The following is a 21,984-nucleotide window of genomic DNA, read 5'->3' on the forward strand; positions in this document are numbered from 1 at the left end:
ATGGTATACTTTATAGAAATCCTATCAGTTTTATTATAAGAAATAGCAAGTTTTTGGAAGCAGAGTCCTTAAGTTGGCATTTTCTTTTTTTTTTCCAAAGTGCAGTTATTCCATCTCTGTGATTTCAAATGTGCTGGACACATAAGGCAAATAAGGCAAAGCGTTCTATTCCTTTTTTCCCAATTAACCTTATGCAAGTATCATGGTATTCAAGAGGCCTTGTAAATAACCCTCTTCTGCCAACACATCCCAGATAGTCTATAGCTCAGCTGTGGGAGGTGCTTTTTCCATCAGATCACTTTTTTAATAGTCACTATTACTATTATGAGACAGCCTGAAAATCAGGAAAATCAGATTTCTGCATATTTTTGTACCTTCAAAGCTAAATTGACAAGATTTAGAGAAAATGAGGAGTCACCTTAATTCGAGTGCTAACTACCAAACTTTGGGAGCTCAAAATGGTTTCTTAGAAGCCTTCAAGAACTTCCTGCTTTTTTTATTCCATCTGAATCCTCTTCTTAAAAGCAGACAGTGGTCTCTTAAAGGCGGATCTCTTTTTGGCTAACTCCACACCTTTAACCATTATTCAGCGTTTATCCAAACGAAATGGTTGCCATTTAAAATGCTGGAGTCACTCCCACAGCGTCAGAGGTGTGCTTCCAGGAAAAAACAAAACAAAACAACTTTATCTAATATTTAGCAATGTGAGTTCAGCATTCAGGACAACCTAGCCATCCTGATTCAGGAGTACAGGTATATTTGTACGCAAACTACATTATAAGTGCAGCAGACCAAGTAACATTCTGATCATCTGAAGAATTGTTTTCTTATGCCATGTTTGGTACTGCAAGATGCCACACCAGCTAGGTGTCATCCATCAACTGAAACCAAATAATAAAGGTCTATATGACCCTTTTGTAAAGAAATTTAAGGGAATCCTCCTCTAAAAAGCTTGTAAAATCAGTGGTCATCTTCAGAGAACAGTCTTTTTGATGTCTTAATGTTTGTAGTTGAAAAGGTCATCTTGGAGGCTGCTGTCAAGGTCAAGAAGAGCTTTCAGACTTTGCTATGGTCCATGAACTCCAGCCCTTCTACAGGAATTTCTTTCTCCTTGATTGCTTTCTGCATGCACTGCTGGTAGTGCTTGAAGAGGTCAGTGCCCTTGAGGAACAAGCATTGATCATACTTGGCTTCATGTCTGTGCAGGCCTCTCCCACGCTGTTCATGGTGACCAGCCCTGCAGTGGCTTAAATTGGCATTTTTTTTTTAGGCAATTGGGGTTAAGTGACTTGCCCAGGGTCACACAGCTAGTAAGTGTCAAGTGTTTGGTCTGAAGCTGGATTTGAACTCAGGTCCTCCTGACTTCAGGGCCGTTGCTCTATCCATTGCGCCACTTAGCTGCCCCTTAAATTGGCATTTTCAACATGTGCTTCTGTAAAGTGTGGTTAATCTTGTTGGGAGACTTGAATATTAGTGTTATTCAAAAACTACTCAGTAATGTTTGCTGGCATTTTCCAGTGTTTGAACACTTGCTGTAGAATAGTTTTCTGTTAAAAACTATTATACACTTATCCTTTCCACATTGTGACTTTCGTGATCTTGATAAATCATGGGTCAGCATAAGAAATTAAATGGGAATTTTTGGGGAGTCTGCAGAAGCCGCAGATGACATGTGAGGGCCAGCAGATGACACAGAGCCTTAACCCAAATTTTACAATAAGGTACTGTAAACATCCCATGAAAGAAAAAGAAAAAAAAATCAGACTTCTTCTCTGGTTGGTACAAAGAGAGGGTCAAAAAATTTTATGCATATTTTCCAGATGGAGGGCCACGTCCCTTAACCCCTGTGATGTGTACTGGATCACTACATAATATTTCTTATTTACTAAGCAATTTTTTTTCAATATCCATACTGATGAGTAAAGCATGAAGAATACTGAAAGTATATTGAGAAAAATAAAGGAAATCAGCCAACTCATTGCTAGATATGATTTAAATCACTGTAACAATATATTAGTTTGTAATGATAATAAGCCATAAATTTATTATTACAATCTTCAACATTCCTTTGAGTTTAACTTCAAGCATTTGCTTGATTGTATTAATAACTTTTTTTTCACTTTCATGTTGGCCGCTGAGCACATTCAGTTATATACAGTAGAGAAAAAAAAGGAAACACACAATGATGTACAAGTTTATATCTGCAAAAAGGAGGGAAGTATTTGTAAAAGTGATTGTGAATCTGCTCCAGAAAGTGCTAAACTCACCTTTCAAGCTCATGATGAGGGAATTGAAAAAATGGAAAAGCAGCTAAGTTTGCCTTCCAGTGACCAATTGAGCATCTCACCTCCCCTCACTGCCCATGCCATTGGGCTTTCAAGCATCCTGGCCTACCAGCATGGCAGGATGCTGCAGTGGTCCCCTGTCTGGCCTCCAGACAGCAGAGCCCCTGATGGGAGTTCTGAGCACTGACTAGGCCTTGGGAACCCACCCTGAGGTGCGTGCTTTTTAGTGGGAACAGTTCAGTGAGCCAGAACCAAAAAAAGAGATTAGAGATGTCAGCTGTTGCCTCTTTCCCTTTTTTAACCTCAGGGTTCTTCTGACATCCCATCCCTTCCCTCTCTGTGTTCTGTCTCTTCTCCCCTGCATTTATAAGTTATATCATGATTACTGTTAGGAAAAGTGCATATTGTCAGAACTAGTGCTTTGTTATAAAGAATTATATGCAGAAAATTGTATTTTCAGCAATCTCTAGTAAAATATTACAGATTTTGGTGGTCACAGAAATCTACCAACATATTTCCTATAGATTAAATTTATCAATATTCACATTTTTTTTACTTTCATGACATTTTCTAGGAATTTTATTCCAGTGAAAGTTGAGGATTCACTATATATTATTTCTTTTTAAAGAAAACTTCTAAAACTTGTAGTATAGCCTTGTTCACAGAAAAATGATTCACTGTCTATTATTATGCTCACTTGTTATGTAAAAACACATAAAATGTTATAAAAAATGAAAACTAATTTAGGATTTCAGGAATTTGGTAATTTCAGAGAATTAGTGAGAATTCCAGTTTCTCATTCCTGAATCCTAAAGATTATTATCTGTTGGGAATTCAGAAACACTAGCTTTGTTAAGCTATTCCCTTCTCCACTTTTTAAAAAAAATTATCATAAGGGATGTCTCAATGGAAAGAGGAGAGGGGAAGGATATATTCCCAAATGAAGGTGAGATAAAAACAAACTATACTGATATAATTTTTTTTAAAAAAAGCTTTAATGAGGATGTTAGGCTTGAATGACCCTCCAAGTTCTAAAGCCCATGACAATTTCTAAGTATTCAGAAGTTCACAGACAAGAAATTGAGAAAACCATTTTAATATGTAAATTAGATGCCAATTCCTGATAAAGTATATGCAAACTTACACATTGCTTCAAGTTAAAGTTACAGGCAGGGATATAGCCCCTTGACACACCGAACTCCTAGAATTGGAGTCTATCCAAATCACCAGACAGTTTGCAGAATCTAGAAAGAAAATTTTTAAAAACACTGGTCAGTATTTGGAGAAATAATCACTATCATTTTCCACATTCTGCTCTACACCTAAGATTCAGTCCCTTAAAACATCTAACAAACAAAACTTTAAGTATATCTGTTGGCAGATAGGGATTATTTTCTTTACAAATTCTTCAAAAATTTTCCATTTATTTAAAACATTATTAGCTAATCTTTGAAAAAGCTGTAGGAGAAACATAAAATAACCAAAACCTGCCATCTTGAAGCCAGTGTTTTTACAATTAAAACTTCTCTTTACTTTTCTTGCTCTTTAACTTTTGAGGTTTGTTGACTAAATCTTAAGTTTTAATATTCCCACGCCTGTTGGTAATTCCTCCTTTTGGCTAAAGAGAGACTGCAAGATAAAATTATATCTTGAACACAAGTACACAGTACCTCTATGATAGCCTCTTCTCACAATCTGTATTTCAAGTTCTTCCAACTGGACTTATGACACTAAAACAGTTAATAATTTTAAGCAGATTTTTTTTTAAGTCAGGAGATGGAGATAACATTTCGTTATGATGGGAGGGACAAAAATAAATGTCATTAAGAGGTAATTAATATAGGTGGCTGACTAGGATACTAGATTCATTTTTGTATCCCCAGTATGAGGATATAGTAGGGCACAATTTTTTTCATCTGATTTCATTGATAAGGAAACTTCTACCAATAAAGGAAAACTCACCCTACCAAATCAGATCACCACTCTGCTCTGCAATTTACAAACTTAGAGAATGACCTGGGGCACAGAAAGGTTAAGTGCTCTTCTCAAGGAGCTCACAATCTAATGAAACAAAATGCTAAACACAAGATACACACTCCTTAAGTTGAGGGTGATCTCAGAGAGAAGGCACAAGCAGTGGGGCTAGAGGTTGAGGGGATGAGACCAGGAGAGACCTCCCCTAGAGAAGGTTAAATTTGAAGTTAGTCTTGAAAGAAGCCAGAGAATCAAGGAGTCAGTGCTGAGGAGGGAGAGCATTCCAGGCTGGAGGGAAAGCCAATGCAAATGCAGAGTCAGGAAATGAAAGCCACCTCTTCACAAGAGAGAGGAGTGAAGGGTGAGATTATGACGGACAACATCTGAGTGAGATAAGGAGACAGAGAGAAGAGAGAGCTCTCAGAACATCACTTCAATTTTTTTTTCAGGAAATTATGGGACAAAGTACTCAATTGAGAGGGAGGGAATGCTAAACAAAGAATGAAAAGGTTTAGAATAGCCACTGTGGTAAGTGGGATAGTAAATTGATTGCAGAGACATAAAAGGATGGCCTTGCTGCAGTAAGAGCCCAGTTGGGATTATATAGCATTAAATAGAGTGATGTGCATGAGGAATGGCAGGGAGGTTAGAGTGAATGAATCATATATAGTCTGTAGAGAAAAGTAAAGTATAAAAAGACTGGAAAAAAGTGACAGACCGCGAAGGGCTTTAAATGCCAAACAAAATATTTTATATTTTATCTTGGAAATAACAAGGAGACATTGGAATTTATCGAGTAGGGGGGAGGTGACATGGACAGACTTGCACTTTAAGAATATCACTGGGGGGCAGCTAGGTGGCACAGTGGATAGAGCACCAACCCTGAAGTCAGGAGGACCTGAGTTCAAATCCAGTCTCAGACCAAACACTTGACACTTACTAGCTGTGTGAACCTGGGCAAGTCACTTAACCCAATTGCCTAAAACAAAAAAAAAATCACTGGTAGCTGAGTGAAGAGTAGATTGGAATGGGGAAGGAACTCATTAGCCTAAGAGAGAGGTGATGAAGACCTAGATTAGGGAGTGAATGGAAAATTAGAGATGTTAAGAAGGTAAAAACAAGATTTGACAATAGATTGGATATGAGGTAAGTGCAAGTGAGGGATTGAGGATGACATTAGGGTTGTGAGTCTAGGTGACTAGAAGGATAGTCATCCCTCAACAGTAATAGGAAGGAGGGTTTGGGTTTTTTTTGTTTGTTTGTTTTGTTTTGTTTTTGCAGGGGAAGGTGAATTCTATTTTGGACATGCTGAGTTTGAGATGCCTCTGGAACATCCAGGTTGAGATATCCAAAATGTAGCTAGTGATGCAGAATATGAGCTAGAGAGAGCAACTAGATCTGGATGTATAGATTTGGATATATCTACATAGATATAACTGAATCCTTGGGAGCTGATGAGATCGCCAAACAATATTGTATAGAAGGAGAAGAGGGCTCAGAACAGAACTTTGGAGGACACACATAGTGAACAATACCTGGATGAAAATCCAGTAAAGAAGACTGAGAGGGAGCAGTTAGGTAAGAGGAGAACCCAGAAAAAACAGTGTAACAAAAACCTAGAGGAAAGTGATTGACTATACCAAAGGCTACAAAGAGATCAAGAAGATGAAGATTGAAAAAAGGCCACTGGATATGATAATTAAGAGATCACTACTAGCTGCAGACAAAATAGTTTCAGTTGAACGATGGAGTTGGAAGCCCAATTGCAGAGGATTTACAAAAGAGTGAGAAGCTATGAAATTGAGGCACTTAGGGTAGACAGTTTTCTCAAGGAATTTATCTGAGAAGAGGAAGAGATTTAAAAGACAGCTAATGGGGAAAGTAGTATCAAATAGTAGGATCAAGGATCCACAAATAGAACTAAATTAAGGTTGGGAGAGACATGGGCTTGTTTGTAGATAACAGGGAAGGAGCCAGTAGACAGGGAGCAATTGAAGATTGGAGACAGAGTGGGATGATAGTGGGGGGCAATCCGCTGGAGCAGATGAGATAATGGTGGGATCAAGGACATATGAAAAGGATTTGCCCTGGCATGAAACGCCACCTCTTCACAAGAGAGAGGAGTGAAGGGAGAGATTATGAGGGACAATATCTGAGTGAGATAAGGAGACAGGGAGAAGAGAGAGCTCTCAGAACATCACTTCAATTTGTTTTTTCAGGAAATTATGGGACAAGGATCTCAATTGAGAGGGAGGGAATGCTAAACAAAGGATGAAAAAGTTTGGAATAGCCACTGTCATAAGTGGGATAGCAAGTTGATTACAGAGACATAAAAGATTGCCTTGCTGCAGTAAGAGCCCAGTTGGCATTATTTGGCATTAAGTTGTAGAGGACCCAGTCAGCACAGTTCCATGATTTCCTCCAGCTCTGTTCAGCAGCACATAAACAGGAGCGAAGAAGGAAGATGGCAGGGGTCATGCAGGGTCAGGGTGTAGCAGGACTTGATTGATGACATGGAAAGGAGGCAAAGGATTTGAGTGAAATAATATTGTAGATTTTAACTGATTCACCAAGAGATCAAGATAGCAAAAAGAAGAAAGTGTAGACAGTGCAAGAGTGATAGCCTAGGAAAAAACTGAAGAATGAAGGGACTGGACATGATGGTGGGATGAAGAATAGAGTTACGGATCATAAGGCATAGGGAAATACGGAATGAAAAAAGATTTGATCAGATAAAGGAATTTCAGAGTTCATGAATATGAAGCTAAAATACTTGTGAGTGATGGTAAAAATCAGGGGTATGATCATGTCTGTGTAGCTGAGGTGGTATGCAGGAGTAGATCATGGAAACTGAGTAGATTGAGGAACTGGGAAGTTATGGTAGTTGAGGGAGCATCAATATGTATGTTGAAGTTCCCTATTAACAGGGCAGGAGTTGTGGTGAAGACAAAGACTGTGAGACTTTGAACTCAATGAGGAAGGAAGGAGAATTTCAATTCTCTATCTACTATGCTACAGCTCCCTCTATAATTTTAACATAGTAGGCACTTAACAAATGTTTACTAAATACTGTTGCAACAGAATTCCAGCTTGGAAGAACTTCAACAGAACATTATTCTCTAGCTTGGAAGAAAAGAACTCAAAATGTATTTCCAGAGCTCACTCCACAAAAATTGCTGTTTGAGTCATTTTCTTTTTAATCTGAATAAATCTAAAATGGCTTGTATAGGGGAAGCTTGTTTCTAGAGATACCTATAAAATGTTATAATACACATATTTTTTTCTTAGTATTTCGAGGATGCAGAGTAGACTAAAAACCCACTTTAAATATGAAGAAACAAGAGCAGCTCCCCTAAGAGCATAAAGACCTTGCCAAAGATCAAGTGGCAATTTGGTAGAAAGGTTTTTAGCAACTAACTTTCAAGTCTATTCCAAATACATTTACTGGCCATATGCATTACACAGCAGACAAGTCCAAAGTACCTTTGTGAGACACGTCATTCATCTTTCTTCTCCATCATTTTTTTCTGTGTGCCCTCCAATTTTTGTTGCCTTTGTGCTTCCAGTCTTTTCCTCTGCCACATTTTGGCTCCAGCAAATGCCAAGCAAAGAATTATAGATTTTGCGATCAAAATATAGATCAGAAGAGGAAAGTTTTCCCAAGCCTTAAAGAAGATAGAAGTCATTTTTGAGCTGTTTTGATAGTTGTCAACTTGGCATTTCTTTTGATCACTATGACTGGTTCCTTGCACATCCCTCAGTTCATCCCTGCTGTCTGCCTCATATATGACCACCTAATACTCACATATGCACAATTATTAATATAGCCAACCTGTGTTTACTCAAGCATTGACCATTCGGTTTATGCTATACATTCTTTGGAAGCACCACAGTATATGTGATGCTACCTAGAGGAAAAAAAAAAGTTTGTCACACACTAGAATCATGGCTCTGCCACTGACTACCTTTGTGATTTTTGGACACGTTATTTTCATTCCTCTGGCCTTACATGTGAAATCAAGTACTGGACTATGTAGAACAGTGGAAATCATGCTGGATTCTGGCTCAGAGGATCTGGGGTTCAAAACCCAGCATTGCTACTAGGGGTCGGGATAGGGGGGAGAAGGCAAGTCATCAGTCTGAAATTCAGTTCCTAGTCTGTAAAAAGAGAATGTTGGATTAGACGGTCTTTAAATGTACTAAGAATACAACTCGTAAATTTACTAATTACCCTATGACTCAGTTGCTTATTAATATTTCCACTTGAGGATAAACAGAATAATAATAGTTAGCATTTACATAAAGCTTTAAGGTTTCCTAAGTACTTTACATACTTGTTTGGTCTTCACAGAAACCCAGTGAGGTAGGTGCTATGATTATCTCCATTTTACAGATGAAGAAATTGAGGCAAAGCAAGTAAGTGACTTGGCCAAGGTCACACAGCTAGCAAATATCTAACACAGGATTTGAAATTAGGTCTTCTTACCTCCAAGTCCTGCACTCTATCCACTGCATCATTTAGGTGTCAATTAAGCTATTTGTTAAATGATGAGAGAAAAATCATCTAATTGAAGAGATTTATACAACTGACTAAAATGAGGTCTGGAGATTTACTTATGGATTTCAATTATCCAAACTTTCCAATCCTAGGGCACCCTTGATCATTGTGTGTTATAAGAGAGATAATAAAGAGTTGGTTTTACAGTAAAATCCTACACTTATGTAATAATAGTTCAAGGGAAATTTCACTTATAAAATGAGAGCGGTAAAAAAATATGTCCCTGACACTAGATAGTTGTAAGAAAGTCACAGAAAATGTCATAGCTGGAAGGATCTAGTTCAATTTGAATAAAAATTCTGTCTACAACAACCCCAATTAAGTAATCATACAGTCTTCCTCTGAAGATATCTATTTAGAAAAAGAACTCACTACCTCCTAAAGCAGGATTTAAAAAAAAATAACTCTAATTGCTAAGATGTTTTCTTTATATCAAGCCAAAATCTGTTTCTCAGTAATTCTAGTTCAACACATTGAAGCCAAGCAGAACAAATCTAAATCATCCTCATCAATTCGACAACTTCAAACAATCAATGGAGCTCTCATCTTCTCCCTGGAAATCAGCATCAATTGCCCTCTAATCTTCCATTTCTGTTGGTAACAGCACCATCTCCCCAATGACCCAGACTCATAACCTGAGAATCATCTTTGACTCTTTCTCTCTTTCATTCCCAATAGCCAACCAGTTGCAAAGTCCTACAGATCCTGTCTCTGTAATATCTCTCAAATCCAGCTCCTCCTCTCACTGTTGGAGTTCAAGCTCTCCTTACTTATCATCCAGGTTACAGCCTTCAAACTGGTCTTCCTTTTCATACTCCATACCCTCTCTGCTCAATCCTTCACTATGGCTTACATGATTTTCTTAATGCAGTATTCAAATTACTTCATCTTCTACTCAAAAAATGTGTGGCTCCCATGGCCTATTAAACAAAGTATAAACTTAGATTGATTCAAGGCAGTCTTCAGTCTGACTCCAATCTACCTTTCCAAGCACCTTTTGGTTTTAGCCAAACTGAAATGCTCCCTGTCCTCCATCTTAGCCTGTTTTCCTTCTTCTCTATATCTTTGCTCATACCATTCCTCATGTTCCACCTCCTACTGCTGCCTCCCATCCTCAAATGCCCAACTTCCTTCCCTAGTCCTCATAATCTCCCAGAAGAATGTAATTTCTTCCTTCTGAAATTTCACATTGCACCTGTCAAAATATTAGGAGACACCCTGTTTTCCAGCGCTAAGGCACAGCAAGCAAGCTGTGCCCTGAGCATGGCATAATAACAATTCTTTGCACTAACCCTCTGGATGATCTCAGACACAGCAAAGCCACAGAACTGGGATTTATTATTTTAACTATTTAGCCCTATTTCCCAGTGGATCCTGACCTGAGAGCTAGAACTGCAGCTGACATACTGCAGCAGAAAGTGATCGATCATATCTCCCTACACTTTGAACAATTCCCATGCTCGTAAGCACAAAATGAACCAAACCAGGAGCTGTGCTCCTGTTTCTACCATGCTAACTCTGGTTCTGTAGCCCACTGAATAATAACAAGGCTCAATGACCCTTAAGGCCTGAGACAATCACGAGGCTCAACGACTCCCACAGGACCTAAGAACACCTGTATTATCCCCCAAAATTGCATGGGTGGGTTTGCTGTGGGAACTATTTACTCAAGACCTAAAAATGACTGTGTGAGTTCTGCCTTTTTGTGGTTTTCATGCTTAAAAATCCTACCCTTTCCATAAGCCATAAGCCCTCCTCAGGAGGACATCCACTTACAAGCATTTTTCTTACTTTGAAATTAAACTTCTGTTTAATTCCTGACTCTCCTCTCTCTAGCCTGCTTTGTTCAGCTCCAGCCATCCACAGGTTAGAGACTGGTTTAGTCTGGTTGATGCACCTTAGACCTTTCATAGAAGCAGAGAATCTCAGAGCTGGAAGGGACCTAAGATGCCATCTAGTCAAAATCATGCCCAAACCAGTCAACACTGAGCATATTGAACTAACAATTGATCGTCTAGCTTTTGCTTGAAAACCTCTAGTGAAAAGAAACCCACTACCTATTGATTTCTAATTCCCTCCCTGGACCTCTTTTCTCATCTCTAAAATGAGGTGGTTAGACTAAATAATCTCTAAAGTTCTTTCCATTTCCAACATTTTATGATTCTATATTAAGATTTAAACAATGCTTTTGAACATTTTATGTAGGTTTTCATTCAAATATATTTACATCCTAATTAGAAACATCAGCATTCCTATCCTCATCCCAATCATTTTTCTCTTCAACAAAGTTAACCCCCCTACCCCCATAAAAGTCTCAGGGTAAATGGCCCCTTTTGATAAGACAGTTTCCTATCTTTTGACTGTGAACCATTCCCATTCTATAAAAACACACCTTATGATAAACATTTCAAGTACATGTCAATTGCCATTACAATAAATATCATTTCTGTGTAACAATATAACGTATAACTTTCAAATACCACTTACTTAAAGCAATATTCAATACCATGGAATTCCAGTATAGGAAAATAACCTGGATATCCTTTTGGTACATATTTTAAGAAACTCTGGATATGGACTTTATAGTCCATATATTATTTTCAAAGATTTTATAGAAAAGGAAAGGAGACTATGGAAAATCAGTTATCGATATTGGCTTGAATGTCTTCTTTCCATAATAATAATGAAGTCCTAGAATTTTCCCAATTATTTGTTATCCTCCACTTTTTCAGATGCGTTAAGAATTGATCTGTCAGTGCTTTCAAAATTGTGTCACTTCAAGTCTAGCGTTCTCTATAGCCTTGGTTTTATCCAGCTCTTTCCATCTTTTGTTTTCTTTACTGACAGTCCTTTCTCATGCTGCACACTGAGGAGTAAGATTCTAAATACAATGAATCCACTGTTACTGATAGAGAAAATAGTTGTTACAGAAATTTGACACATCTTTTCCATTGTTCACAGGAGACTGTTGCACTTAAGGTCCATCCTTAAACGCTGAGATGATCTGTTTTAAATGAGTGTCTCACTAAGCTTTTCGATGAACTTGATTTTCCTTCTTGTTGTCTCATGAGGTAATAATGCTCAAAATATTTCATTCTCCTCCTTCCTAATATTTTACAAATGAGTTTATCTTCTAAACTGTTGTAACCTCTAGTTTTCCTTTGTAATTGGCAATAAGGTCAACTATTTGGTAGCTAAGACAGTTTCTTACCTCTTCTATCTCCTTGCGGGAACTGATTGTCTTTACTGGATACCAAGGAAGCCTCATGACTATACATCATGAATGCTTTGCTCAAGAAGAAAGTTGAGAAAAGAAGCAAAAAGTAGTGGACAGAGAGCTGGCCTAAAAATTGGAAATGCCTGGGCTCAGGTCTTGTCTCATGTTGTCTGTGTGACCCTGGCCAAACTACTTAACCTAGCAATAACCCCAGACAACTCTCTAAGACTATAAGTTGCAGAATAGATGCCAGTCTACATTGGTAGAGGGAAGTTTCTTCATTGGAAGGTCCATTTACCAGTAGAATCACAAGATAACTCAGAGTCAAGAGGTCTTAGACATGGCAAATACTAAATGACATTACTAAAAGCAAAACTGATTACATTTTAACTGACAGGACTGTCTGTGGGAGTCCTTTCTGAATTTGTTGTCTGTTTAGAAAAAGTAAGATATAATAAAAATGATAGGTTCATTAATTAGGAGACTCCGATTTGACCTATTTAAAGAAGTTACTGATTCTAAAAAACAAGAAAGATATAATTACAGACATTGACATAGAATATTACTATTTCCTAAGGAATTATATCTTCTAAACCCTAAATGCTGGTTAGATACCAACATCATAAACATAAGGGAAAACACTTGAAAGAAATGGGGATGTTCATCCCGTAGAAGAGCAGAGATAGTAGGATATGACAATTACCTTCAAGTACATGAAGAGCTGTTATGTGAAGGGGGATCTGACTTATTCTGCTTGGCCCTAGAGACAGAACTAGGAGCAATGGGGAGAAGATAAAGTAGTAGATTTAGGCTTGACATAAGATAAAGCTTCCTAACAAATTAGAGCTCAATCATTAAGTGCTTCAAATAGCTGCCTTAGGAAACACAAGATCATAGTTTTAAAATCAGAAAGAACTTTAGAGGCCATTGATTACAATGCCCTCAGTTAAAGGTAAGGAAACTGAGGCTCAGAGAAGGTATTTCTCCAGGGTTACACAGCTATTAATCGAATAAATCTGGATCAGAATTTGGGTCTTCTTGACTATACATATGCACATTACTCTTAACAACTACAATATGATGCCTCATTAGCTGCGGGAGCCATTGGGTTCCCCATCACTGGAGGCCATTAAGCAAATGCTGGATGTTTATTTGTCAGGATATCAAAGGGAATTCTTTTTTAGGTATGGATCGAAATAAGCTCCATTAAATGTTTTTTCTACCACATATGAACTATACAACCTAACACTATGAGCTTTATTTCAAGGAGACAGTGAAATATGACCATTCTCAAAATGCAACTTTTAAGAATAGGATGATCCTGCCCTTGTTACATGTTCAGGACTTCACTTTTATTTCCTACAAAAAGGGGGGGAAAGATCTAATCTGACAATACCATCTACTTTCAATTTAAAAATGTTTACTGGATGAGAAGACTGTTTCCAGAATAGTCAATTCCCTGATGTATTAACATGGCATCTCAATAGGCACACAGAGATCTCCTGGCTTAGCTGCTAGAGACATAACACTCCCATGTTTAAAAGTGATCTTATCCACATAGGTGGTACTGAGGGGGGAAATCTTTTTTTGTTTTTTGGGGTTTTTTTTTGCTTTTTCTTGAGGCAATTGGGGTTAAGTGACTTGCCCAGGGTCACACAGCTAGTAAGTGTTAAATGTTTGAGGCTGGATTTGAACTCAGGTCCTCCCGACTCTAAGGCCATAGCTCTATCCACTGTGCCACCTAGTGCCCGGGAAAATATTTCTACATGGTCCCTTATTACTCCTATTTAAATGGACCATATAATTTGGGTCTTGTCTAATATACCTTGTTCTATATGGCACCACATTGATTAATCACCTTTCTTTGAGAACCATTATCTTCATAAGAATTTCTTCTCTTCCCACAACCTTTTTGCTTATTTTTTTTTAATTGGTGATATAATAGACACCAGTCAATTGATCTACACAGTAATAACTAGTTACAAGCTTTCCAGGTTTTTCTAGTTGCCAATTCAAGTTACTAAGTTTGCACTAGGGCCAGTGTTAACCTATTCTGCACAGTGAAAACCCTGTGGTTTAGATTTTTATTACAAGTTTTTTCGTGTTCTGCTAGCACAGACATTAAGTCTAAAGCACAAGTCCAAGTTTCTGAAGGTTCAAAATTCTCCTTACCTTGGAAGAGGGCTCCTGCATTTTGGATCAGTTGTGAAACTGCTCCTGGCTAGAGGTCACCAGGAGAGAACAAAGGAAGCAGAGAAAGGAAAAGAAGGCAGATCCCACTTATCTGGAGAAACAAAGGACAGTTAATTTACCAACAATAACTACAGTTTTATAGAACTACACAGTTTGCAAAACACAATATCATTTTCTCATGGAAGCCTCACAACTATCACCTGCAGGAGATACAACAGGCATTATTAACCCCAATTTCCATATAAATTAACTGAGACCTAGGAAGGCTATAAGCACAACAAAGTGAAAAGAGTTTACCAAGAGGCCTAAGATCATGGATCATATAATTTAGAGCTGGAAGTGGGAGGATATGAACCCATATCTTCCTGACTCTTAGGTCTAATATCCTGTCCCCTAAACAAGAAGATTTGGTGTTCTTAATTTGGTGCATGTGAACTTTTTTTAAAAAAACTAATTTGATAAATGTATTTCGATATAATCTCCCATTTTGTAATCTTATGCATTTCATGCATTTAAAAATATTATTCTGAGAAGGGGTCCATAGGCTTCACTTGACTGCCAAAGGGGTTCAGGACATAAAAACCTCTCCCCTGTATACTTTGTCCCACCAAGGTACTGCCCCTCTCAATTTATGCTGGATCTCTCAATTTCGCAAAGGGAAATAACACATGCTACATTGTTCTGGAAGCATTTTTTTCTCTAGGAGAGCTTGGTGTAAGAAGCTGACTGACAGCAACAGAACCAATGACAACTTGGCCAGAAATGAACAGGTTTTAAGTTAAGTATCAATTGTATAAGCCCAAGATAGGCTCTGACCTTTCTGAATGCAGACAGATCCTTACTGCAGCTGTTGATGAAGAACGTGCTTTGCAGAGGTGAGGGGGTTTCATTGCAGTCTTGACTTAAAATTTACATGCCCTCTGATAATAAAGTGGAAATAGGATGTGGCTCCTATTTGCCTCTCACTCCACACCTCCTATCTCTGACTGTGGGCTGTGTTTTGTATTTTATGCGCTGTTTTTTTTTCAAGTCTCCTATCAAGGCTTAGATGTTTTGATTTTAGTAATGTCTAGAAGGAATGGGAAAACCAAAGAGAAGGATGCATACAGTTGTCCTGAGAAGCCAGTACATATTCGGAGTTCTTCCTAAGACCTAAGGAAGCAGTGGGGGAAAGAGAGGTGGGAAGGACTCAGACACACCACCATTATCATAATTGAGACATAGAATTTGTTTCGAAAATCTGGATTCTAATCCTTGATCTGATACTTGCTTTGTGATTTTGGGTAAATTACTTCTCTTTGCTGGGCCTTAAATTCCTCAGCTATATGAAAGAGGGTGTAGAAGATGATTATCTCAGGTCCCATCCAGCTCTATGATCAATGACTGTAAGATTCTTGCTTAACTTTTTTCTGTTTGTTACACACATGCCAAAGATATTAAAACACCTAATAAATACATGCTCCCCGATTTTAAGTTTTTAACTATCTCCCACCCAAAATTACTGACTACTCCTCAGCCAGATCCCTAAGGGAATACAAACCAATACAAAAAACGAAACAAACTAAATCCCTACTCTATTTTTATACTATATACTAGTTCTTAAATCTGGATTTCTGTGCAGACTTAAATGGTTAGCCTTTTTTTTTTTTGGTTAGGCAATGGGATTAAGTGACTTGCCCAGGGTCATAAAGCTAGTAAATGTTATGTGTCTGAGGCCAGATTTGAACTCAGGTCCTCCTGAATCCAGGGCCCGTGCTGTATCCACTGCACTACCTAGCTGCCCCTGTGATTAGCCTTTTTAACCAATGACTATTGGTGACTCAACTTTGGGAATGAATGAATATGGCACTTTAAATATATAGCTTGTTTTCAACCCCTAGGACAAGGGCTCTTTATTCAGGATCTAAGAACTTGGTTTTTAAAAAATATATATGAGGGGCAGCTAGGTGGAGCTTTGGCCTTGGAGTCAGGAGGACCTGAGTTCAAATCTAGCCTCAGACACTTGACACTTACTGTGACCCTGGGCAAGTCACTTAACTCCAATTTCTTCAACAAAAAGCAAATATAATGTGTATATATGTATATATATATATATATATATATATATATATATATATATTATATATATATACATATATATATATATATACATATATATATACATATATATATATACACACACACACACACACACACACACACATCTATATTTGTGCATGTAACTATATTTCAATATAATTGGTTTCCTTTGTAATCCATGTATTTTATTTTATGCATTTAATAGCTAACATTTATATTTATATCAAAAAAGTATTCTCAGAAGGGGTAAATAGGCTTCACCAGATTGTCAAAGGGACCCCTGACACACAAGAAGGTTAAGAACTCTTGTCCTAGGATTTCCTTCCTAGGTAACAATAACTCTTATTTTCAAAGTAGTAGTCATGGTCAGAATAAAGTGAATTTTAGTCCCTGGGCTTGTTTCTAGGGTCTCTATTTTTGTTGCTGGTTTGCAACCTACAATCAAAAGAACAGCTTCAATACAACACAGTAAAGGGAAGCAGCAGCAGCATGGACTATTCCAAATTGCACAGACTACTCTCTCTCTCTCTCTCTCCATATATATATATAATTTAACTTTGGAATATATTATATGATTCTCTTTGCAGCATATTTGCCTTCCTAATTATTTTGATTAAGCAAATGTCAAAGTCATTTTATGCTTTGATAGTATATGAGCTCAAAAATGTGTGCAGAGGAAAATTAGAATCAGATTAAAATTTTACTGCAAATAATCCTATACTGCTAATCCACAAATGTGATAATTCACTGAAGGATCATGGAGAATGTAATGTATATCAGCTAAATATGGAACAAAGGATCATGCCAATGGTACCAAAGAATCATTAGCAAATTAATGTATTAAACTTTTTATCACTTTGTTATAAAAGAGAATCAATAAGCACAAAAGAGGAGATATTAAAAATGAGATTGGAAATTTAAAAAGATAAAAACTATAGAAACAGTAATGATGCCTAAGATATAAACTCAGAAGGGATTAACTCAACCTAGAAGTATAGCTTCAGAGAAAAAAAAAAGCTTATTCACAAGGTACTTTGCAGAAGTGATGCTTGATATAAAGGGAGAACATTCATTCAAGCAAACAATGTGGAGAGGTGTCAACAAAAAGTAGAAAAAAGAATTTGCTTATTCTTTTGTGTTTTGGGAATAATATAATCAATAATCATTAGGCTAAAAAATTTAAGTTAAGTAGGTCTTGGGTCCAAAAAGTTTGACCCTCAAGGATGAAACAGTAATAACCTTCAATTATAATGCCACGTAGAGTTTAAATACATATGCAAAAAATCATAATTCAGGTTTTCAAGGTTATGATTATCTTTAGAACAAGCTGGTACAAAAAACAAAGTTTCCACATGACTTTGCAAAGTCAGATAAGATAATGGAAGAAATTTTAAAACCCGACACTCTTGTTGGTTACCCTGGGGGAAAAAAACTTACTTAAATATCATGATAGGAGAATTGAAGGTCCTCTTTCCTTTTACTTATAATCAGGGTTCATATTATTCCAGTGGTGGTAGATATTTTGACCCATATTAGATGAAAACATCAGGCTATGCCTAGTATATATGTTATAAGTTGTCTCTATAATTTTCATTGGTGTTTCATACAAATATATTGTTTTTACTATTTGTCACAATTTTGGATGGTGAAATAAAATTTTATGTGGAACACTGTAATAAGTATGGTATCTTTACTGACCTCAATCAAGCTAAAGATTCCTGGCCTTGCCATCTATCCAGCTTCTTCACTATTAGGACTTTGGGACTTTCCATCCATCCTGAATATAAACTTTCTTTTATGTTTTTTCTCTCTCAAATAAAATCCATGCTCCTTGAGAGCAGGGAATGTCTCATTTTTATTTGTATCTCCAGTTCTTAATACAGGGCTTAGCTCATAATAACTGCTTAATAAATGCTTTTTCATTCATTCATTCAACTCATTCATTCTAATTAAGGAGAGTTAAGAAACCCACAGATACTCTTGGGGACGGAATCTAAGGAACAAAAAGGACATTATGAAGCTTGATCCTCTGAACCAAAATTGGAAATCAAAGACAAAAATTAGGGAATGTCATAGCATGGCTGTTATTATTTGCCTAAGGTATATATTCAGACCTGGTTGTATAAGGGTAGATAAATTCGTGATCTGGCTGGGGTGAAGGTTATAAGGCTATGATGAGAAAACAAGTTACTATTACATTTTGGGGGGCAGCTGGATGGCCTGGAATCAGGAAGATTAATCTTCCTGAATTCAAATCTGGCCTCAGACACTTACTAGCTGTGTGACACGGGCAAGTCACTTAACCTTGTTGGCTTCAGTTTCCTCATCTGTAAAATGAGCTGGAGAAGGAAATGACAAACCACTCTAGTAGTGTTTGTGCCAAGAAACCCCAAAATGGAGTCACAGAGTCAGACAAAACTGAAAAAACTGAACATGAATATTACATTTTGTTTGTGTTTTTGATGTCAGAAAATTCTGCTCTCCATAGCAAATAGGTTCTTCATACAAGACACTCCATGTCTCATCTCTTGTCCTGGCTATTTCCCATGTATTCCTTTCTCACTTCCAACTCTTAGAATCTCATTTCCTCCAAAACTTAGCTCAAAACTTACCACTCTCTATATTGTTTCCTGATCCTCCTGACTATTAGAGCCTCTATAACAGCAGCAGCAGCAGCAGCAGCAGCAAGAAGGCCTTGTGTTTATTTTGTATAAACTTACATATGTACACATTGTTTCCCACTAGGATGTAAACGCCTTGATAGCAGTTACTGGTTCCCTGGAGTCCATATTCCCAGTGCCTAGCAAAGTGCCTGGTATACATAATAAACACTTGCAGGTGGTTGATTTAATGATGCCCTGCAATGGTATTTGCTCCTCCGGAGGCTTAGAGTTTCTATTTAATAGGACTAGTGGGTGGGAGGGAGAGGGGAAGGGGAAGGAAGGGTTACACCTTAACTGGGGCAAAGAAATGTTTGGTCACAGCTAAGCACATAGGACAACAGTAGGCAGTCAATCATGTAAGGCAAAAGGCACAGAATCAGTACAAAACCCAATCTAGTAAGTACTTACTATGTACTTTACTAGGTACTGTGTGAGAGGATTGAAATATAAAGAAAAAAATTAAAAACAAAAACAAAACCCAGCTCCTGACCTCAATGAGCTGACACCCAACTCTGAGGAACACAAAATGAGAGAAATAAAAAGATAAGTATATGCATGACATCTTGAGGGAGTAACAACCACTAACAACTAGGGGGATTAGGCAAGCCTTTCCATGGGAGATGGCTTATTAACTAGACCAGAAGCAAAGGTGAAGACGAAGTAAACAATGGGTATAGGGGCCCATCTATTCACAGGTAAGATATGGAGGGCCAAGTTCGAGGATGGTAGAGAGGAATTCTTGAGACTAACTAACTCTGTGGCTGGCTGTTGGGCAAATGGAATAATTTCTCTGAGTTCCAGTTTGTCATCTGTAAAATGAGTTAGTCTAAATGACCTCTAATATTCCTTGTGAGGAAGAAACTCTGAGTTTAAATCCAGTCTCATACATTTACTAGCTGTGTGATCTTGGGCAAGTCACTTAACCTTCATTTGCCTAGGAGACATCTAGATGGCTCAGTGATGGGCCTGGAGTCACGAAGACCTGAATTTAAATCCAGTCTCATACAGTTACTAGCTGTGTGACCCTGCGCCTGAATTTAAATCCAGTCTCATACAGTTACTAGCTGTGTGACCCTGCGCAAGTCACTTAACCTCCGTCTGCCTTAATGCACTGGAGATGAGACTAGCAAACCAGTCTAGTATCTTTGCCAGGAAAATCCCATGGATAGCATGGTCCACAGCATAATGAAGAGTCGGACACAACTGAACAACAACAACAATGTTCTTTACAGAGCAAGAATTTTTACTTTAATTCAATTTGCAATATTACAGGCCCACATACCTGGAGCAAGAATTTTTACTTTAATTCAATTTGCAAGATTACAGGCCCACATACCTGGAGTCATAAGATTTAAATGTTTTGGGAAAGATACTGTTGTAAAAGTCATCAGTAATAGTCAAAATGACGTAGTGGATAGAGAGACTTGGTGTGTAGGTTAGGTTCAAAGTCCTTCTTCAGATATCATCAAGGCTGTATGACCCTGGGCAAGTCACTTAACTTCTCAGTGTTCCAAACAACTATCTAAGATTATATAAGCCACAGAGTAGTTGTTGCTGATCTCTTTTAAGGGAGCATTCTCACCAGGAGTTCCCTATAGCAATTAAATCACAGCTCTAATTTTAAAACTAAATAAAAGCTCAGCAGAAGAACTGAGGAAGAGAGAGAGTGGATTGTAAAATGGTTTAATAATGAAAACTACCTCCAGCTACAATTTTCTCTGCTTCATAAGTTGTGTTTCTAGAACCCTCCCTCAGTAAATAAGAATGAAGGAAGCTAAAAATATGTCAGTAATTTTGCTGTAGCTACATATGCTCCTGCTGAGGGACACAGGCCTATGTATGATGGGCTGATGGCTAGAATTAGACCAAGTAGGAAATCTTTCGACATCAAGAATTTTGAAACATGCTCCTCAGCTTTCTTTGGGCTTAGCTTAAAACTATGCATGTCCCCATATGACCTTCAAAGATTCTGTTCCTTAAGAGTAAGCATTCCTTTCCTCCCTCCCCCCAAACTTACCTGTTTCAACTTAAAACCAAAAAGCAATCAACAAGGTAAATGAATGTGGGACATTGTTCAAATGTGGGACTGCTTCGATTCAAGAGCCATTTAATCATGCCTATATGTGCCAGGCACCATGCAAGGGAGACCGTGAGACCAAAAAGCCAAAAATGAAAGTCTCTGCCCTCAAAGAGCTAATATTCTACTGAGGAAAAACAATATCTGCTCATCCACACACAAGCATCTACAATATGCTGAGTAAATATAAATTAATTTCAGGGAAGAGGGTGAGCACCAACAAGTAGGGAATTCAAGAAAGGTCCTCTGGAGGCTGTGAGGGGTTCCATGAGGTAGCTGTGAGAAAGCCATTCTGGGCATGGGGGATAAAGAGGCAGGAGATAGAATTTCATGTGCTAAAATCAGCAAGTAGACCAGTTTTGCTGGACTGTAGAATGTGGGAGGGTTATTAATGTGAGATCACTCTAACAAGGCAGGCTAGAGCTAGACTGAAGGGCTTCAAAAGCCAAACATCTTAGAGTTTGTATTTTGTTATCTTGGTAGCAAAAAGAAGCCACTGAAGTTTCTTGAGCAGAGCAGCACTGCGTTCAAACTCATTTCTTACTTTTTTTTAACACCCCCCCCCAAAAAAACACCTAACCAACCCAAATCAGGATATTTATATAACAGCTAACTACTAAGGGACTCTCCACATTTGTCTCATGTAGACAGTCTGAATAAGTATAGCAGTATGTATTCACCATAGGCAAAGGACAGATAGTGCTTGGCATCAGCTACAAATACATTTACTGATGCAATGGGCCTATTTTAATCTCCATTTTATGGTGTACAGCTACCATGCTTGGTGTCCTCTGCACATCATTTATCCTCTTCCCTGAGGAAGCCTGCAAAGCAAGGCTGATTCCTGAGCAGCACAAAGCCATTCGCTCTTGTTCAATCCCAGGGAACAGCTCCTTGAACCCACCAGGCCTGTCTAAAGAGTGCACATGACTGGTTTC

General features: G+C 37.9%; 1 protein-coding gene across 6 annotated transcripts in view; it reads right to left on the reverse strand.

Moving 5' to 3' along the window:
- Nucleotides 1–21,984, reverse strand: part of SMIM11 (small integral membrane protein 11) — a 53,160-nt gene that overhangs the window by 26,542 nt on the left and 4,634 nt on the right. For 4 of the 6 annotated variants that reach the window (XR_013482858.1, XR_013482857.1, XR_013482856.1 and 1 more), the window contains exons 2-4: nucleotides 14,207–14,318; nucleotides 7,743–7,924; nucleotides 3,430–3,529 (exon numbers count right to left, since the gene is read on the reverse strand). Coding sequence is in view for 2 of the 6 variants with exons in the window: in XM_020995969.2 (XP_020851628.1) it covers nucleotides 7,757–7,924; nucleotides 14,207–14,227 (189 nt within the window). In the remaining 4 variants the exon portion in view is untranslated. Of the gene's footprint in view, nucleotides 1–3,365; nucleotides 3,530–7,742; nucleotides 7,925–12,737; nucleotides 12,807–14,206; nucleotides 14,319–21,984 lie in introns of those variants that run through there. The other 2 variants (XM_020995970.2, XM_020995969.2) reach the window with 2 other exon arrangements.

The sequence above is a fragment of the Phascolarctos cinereus genome, unplaced genomic scaffold, assembly GCF_003287225.1.
Source record: "Phascolarctos cinereus isolate Bilbo 61053 unplaced genomic scaffold, phaCin_HiC Scaffold_726;HRSCAF=1367, whole genome shotgun sequence".
NCBI classification, from domain to species: Eukaryota; Metazoa; Chordata; class Mammalia; order Diprotodontia; family Phascolarctidae; genus Phascolarctos; species Phascolarctos cinereus.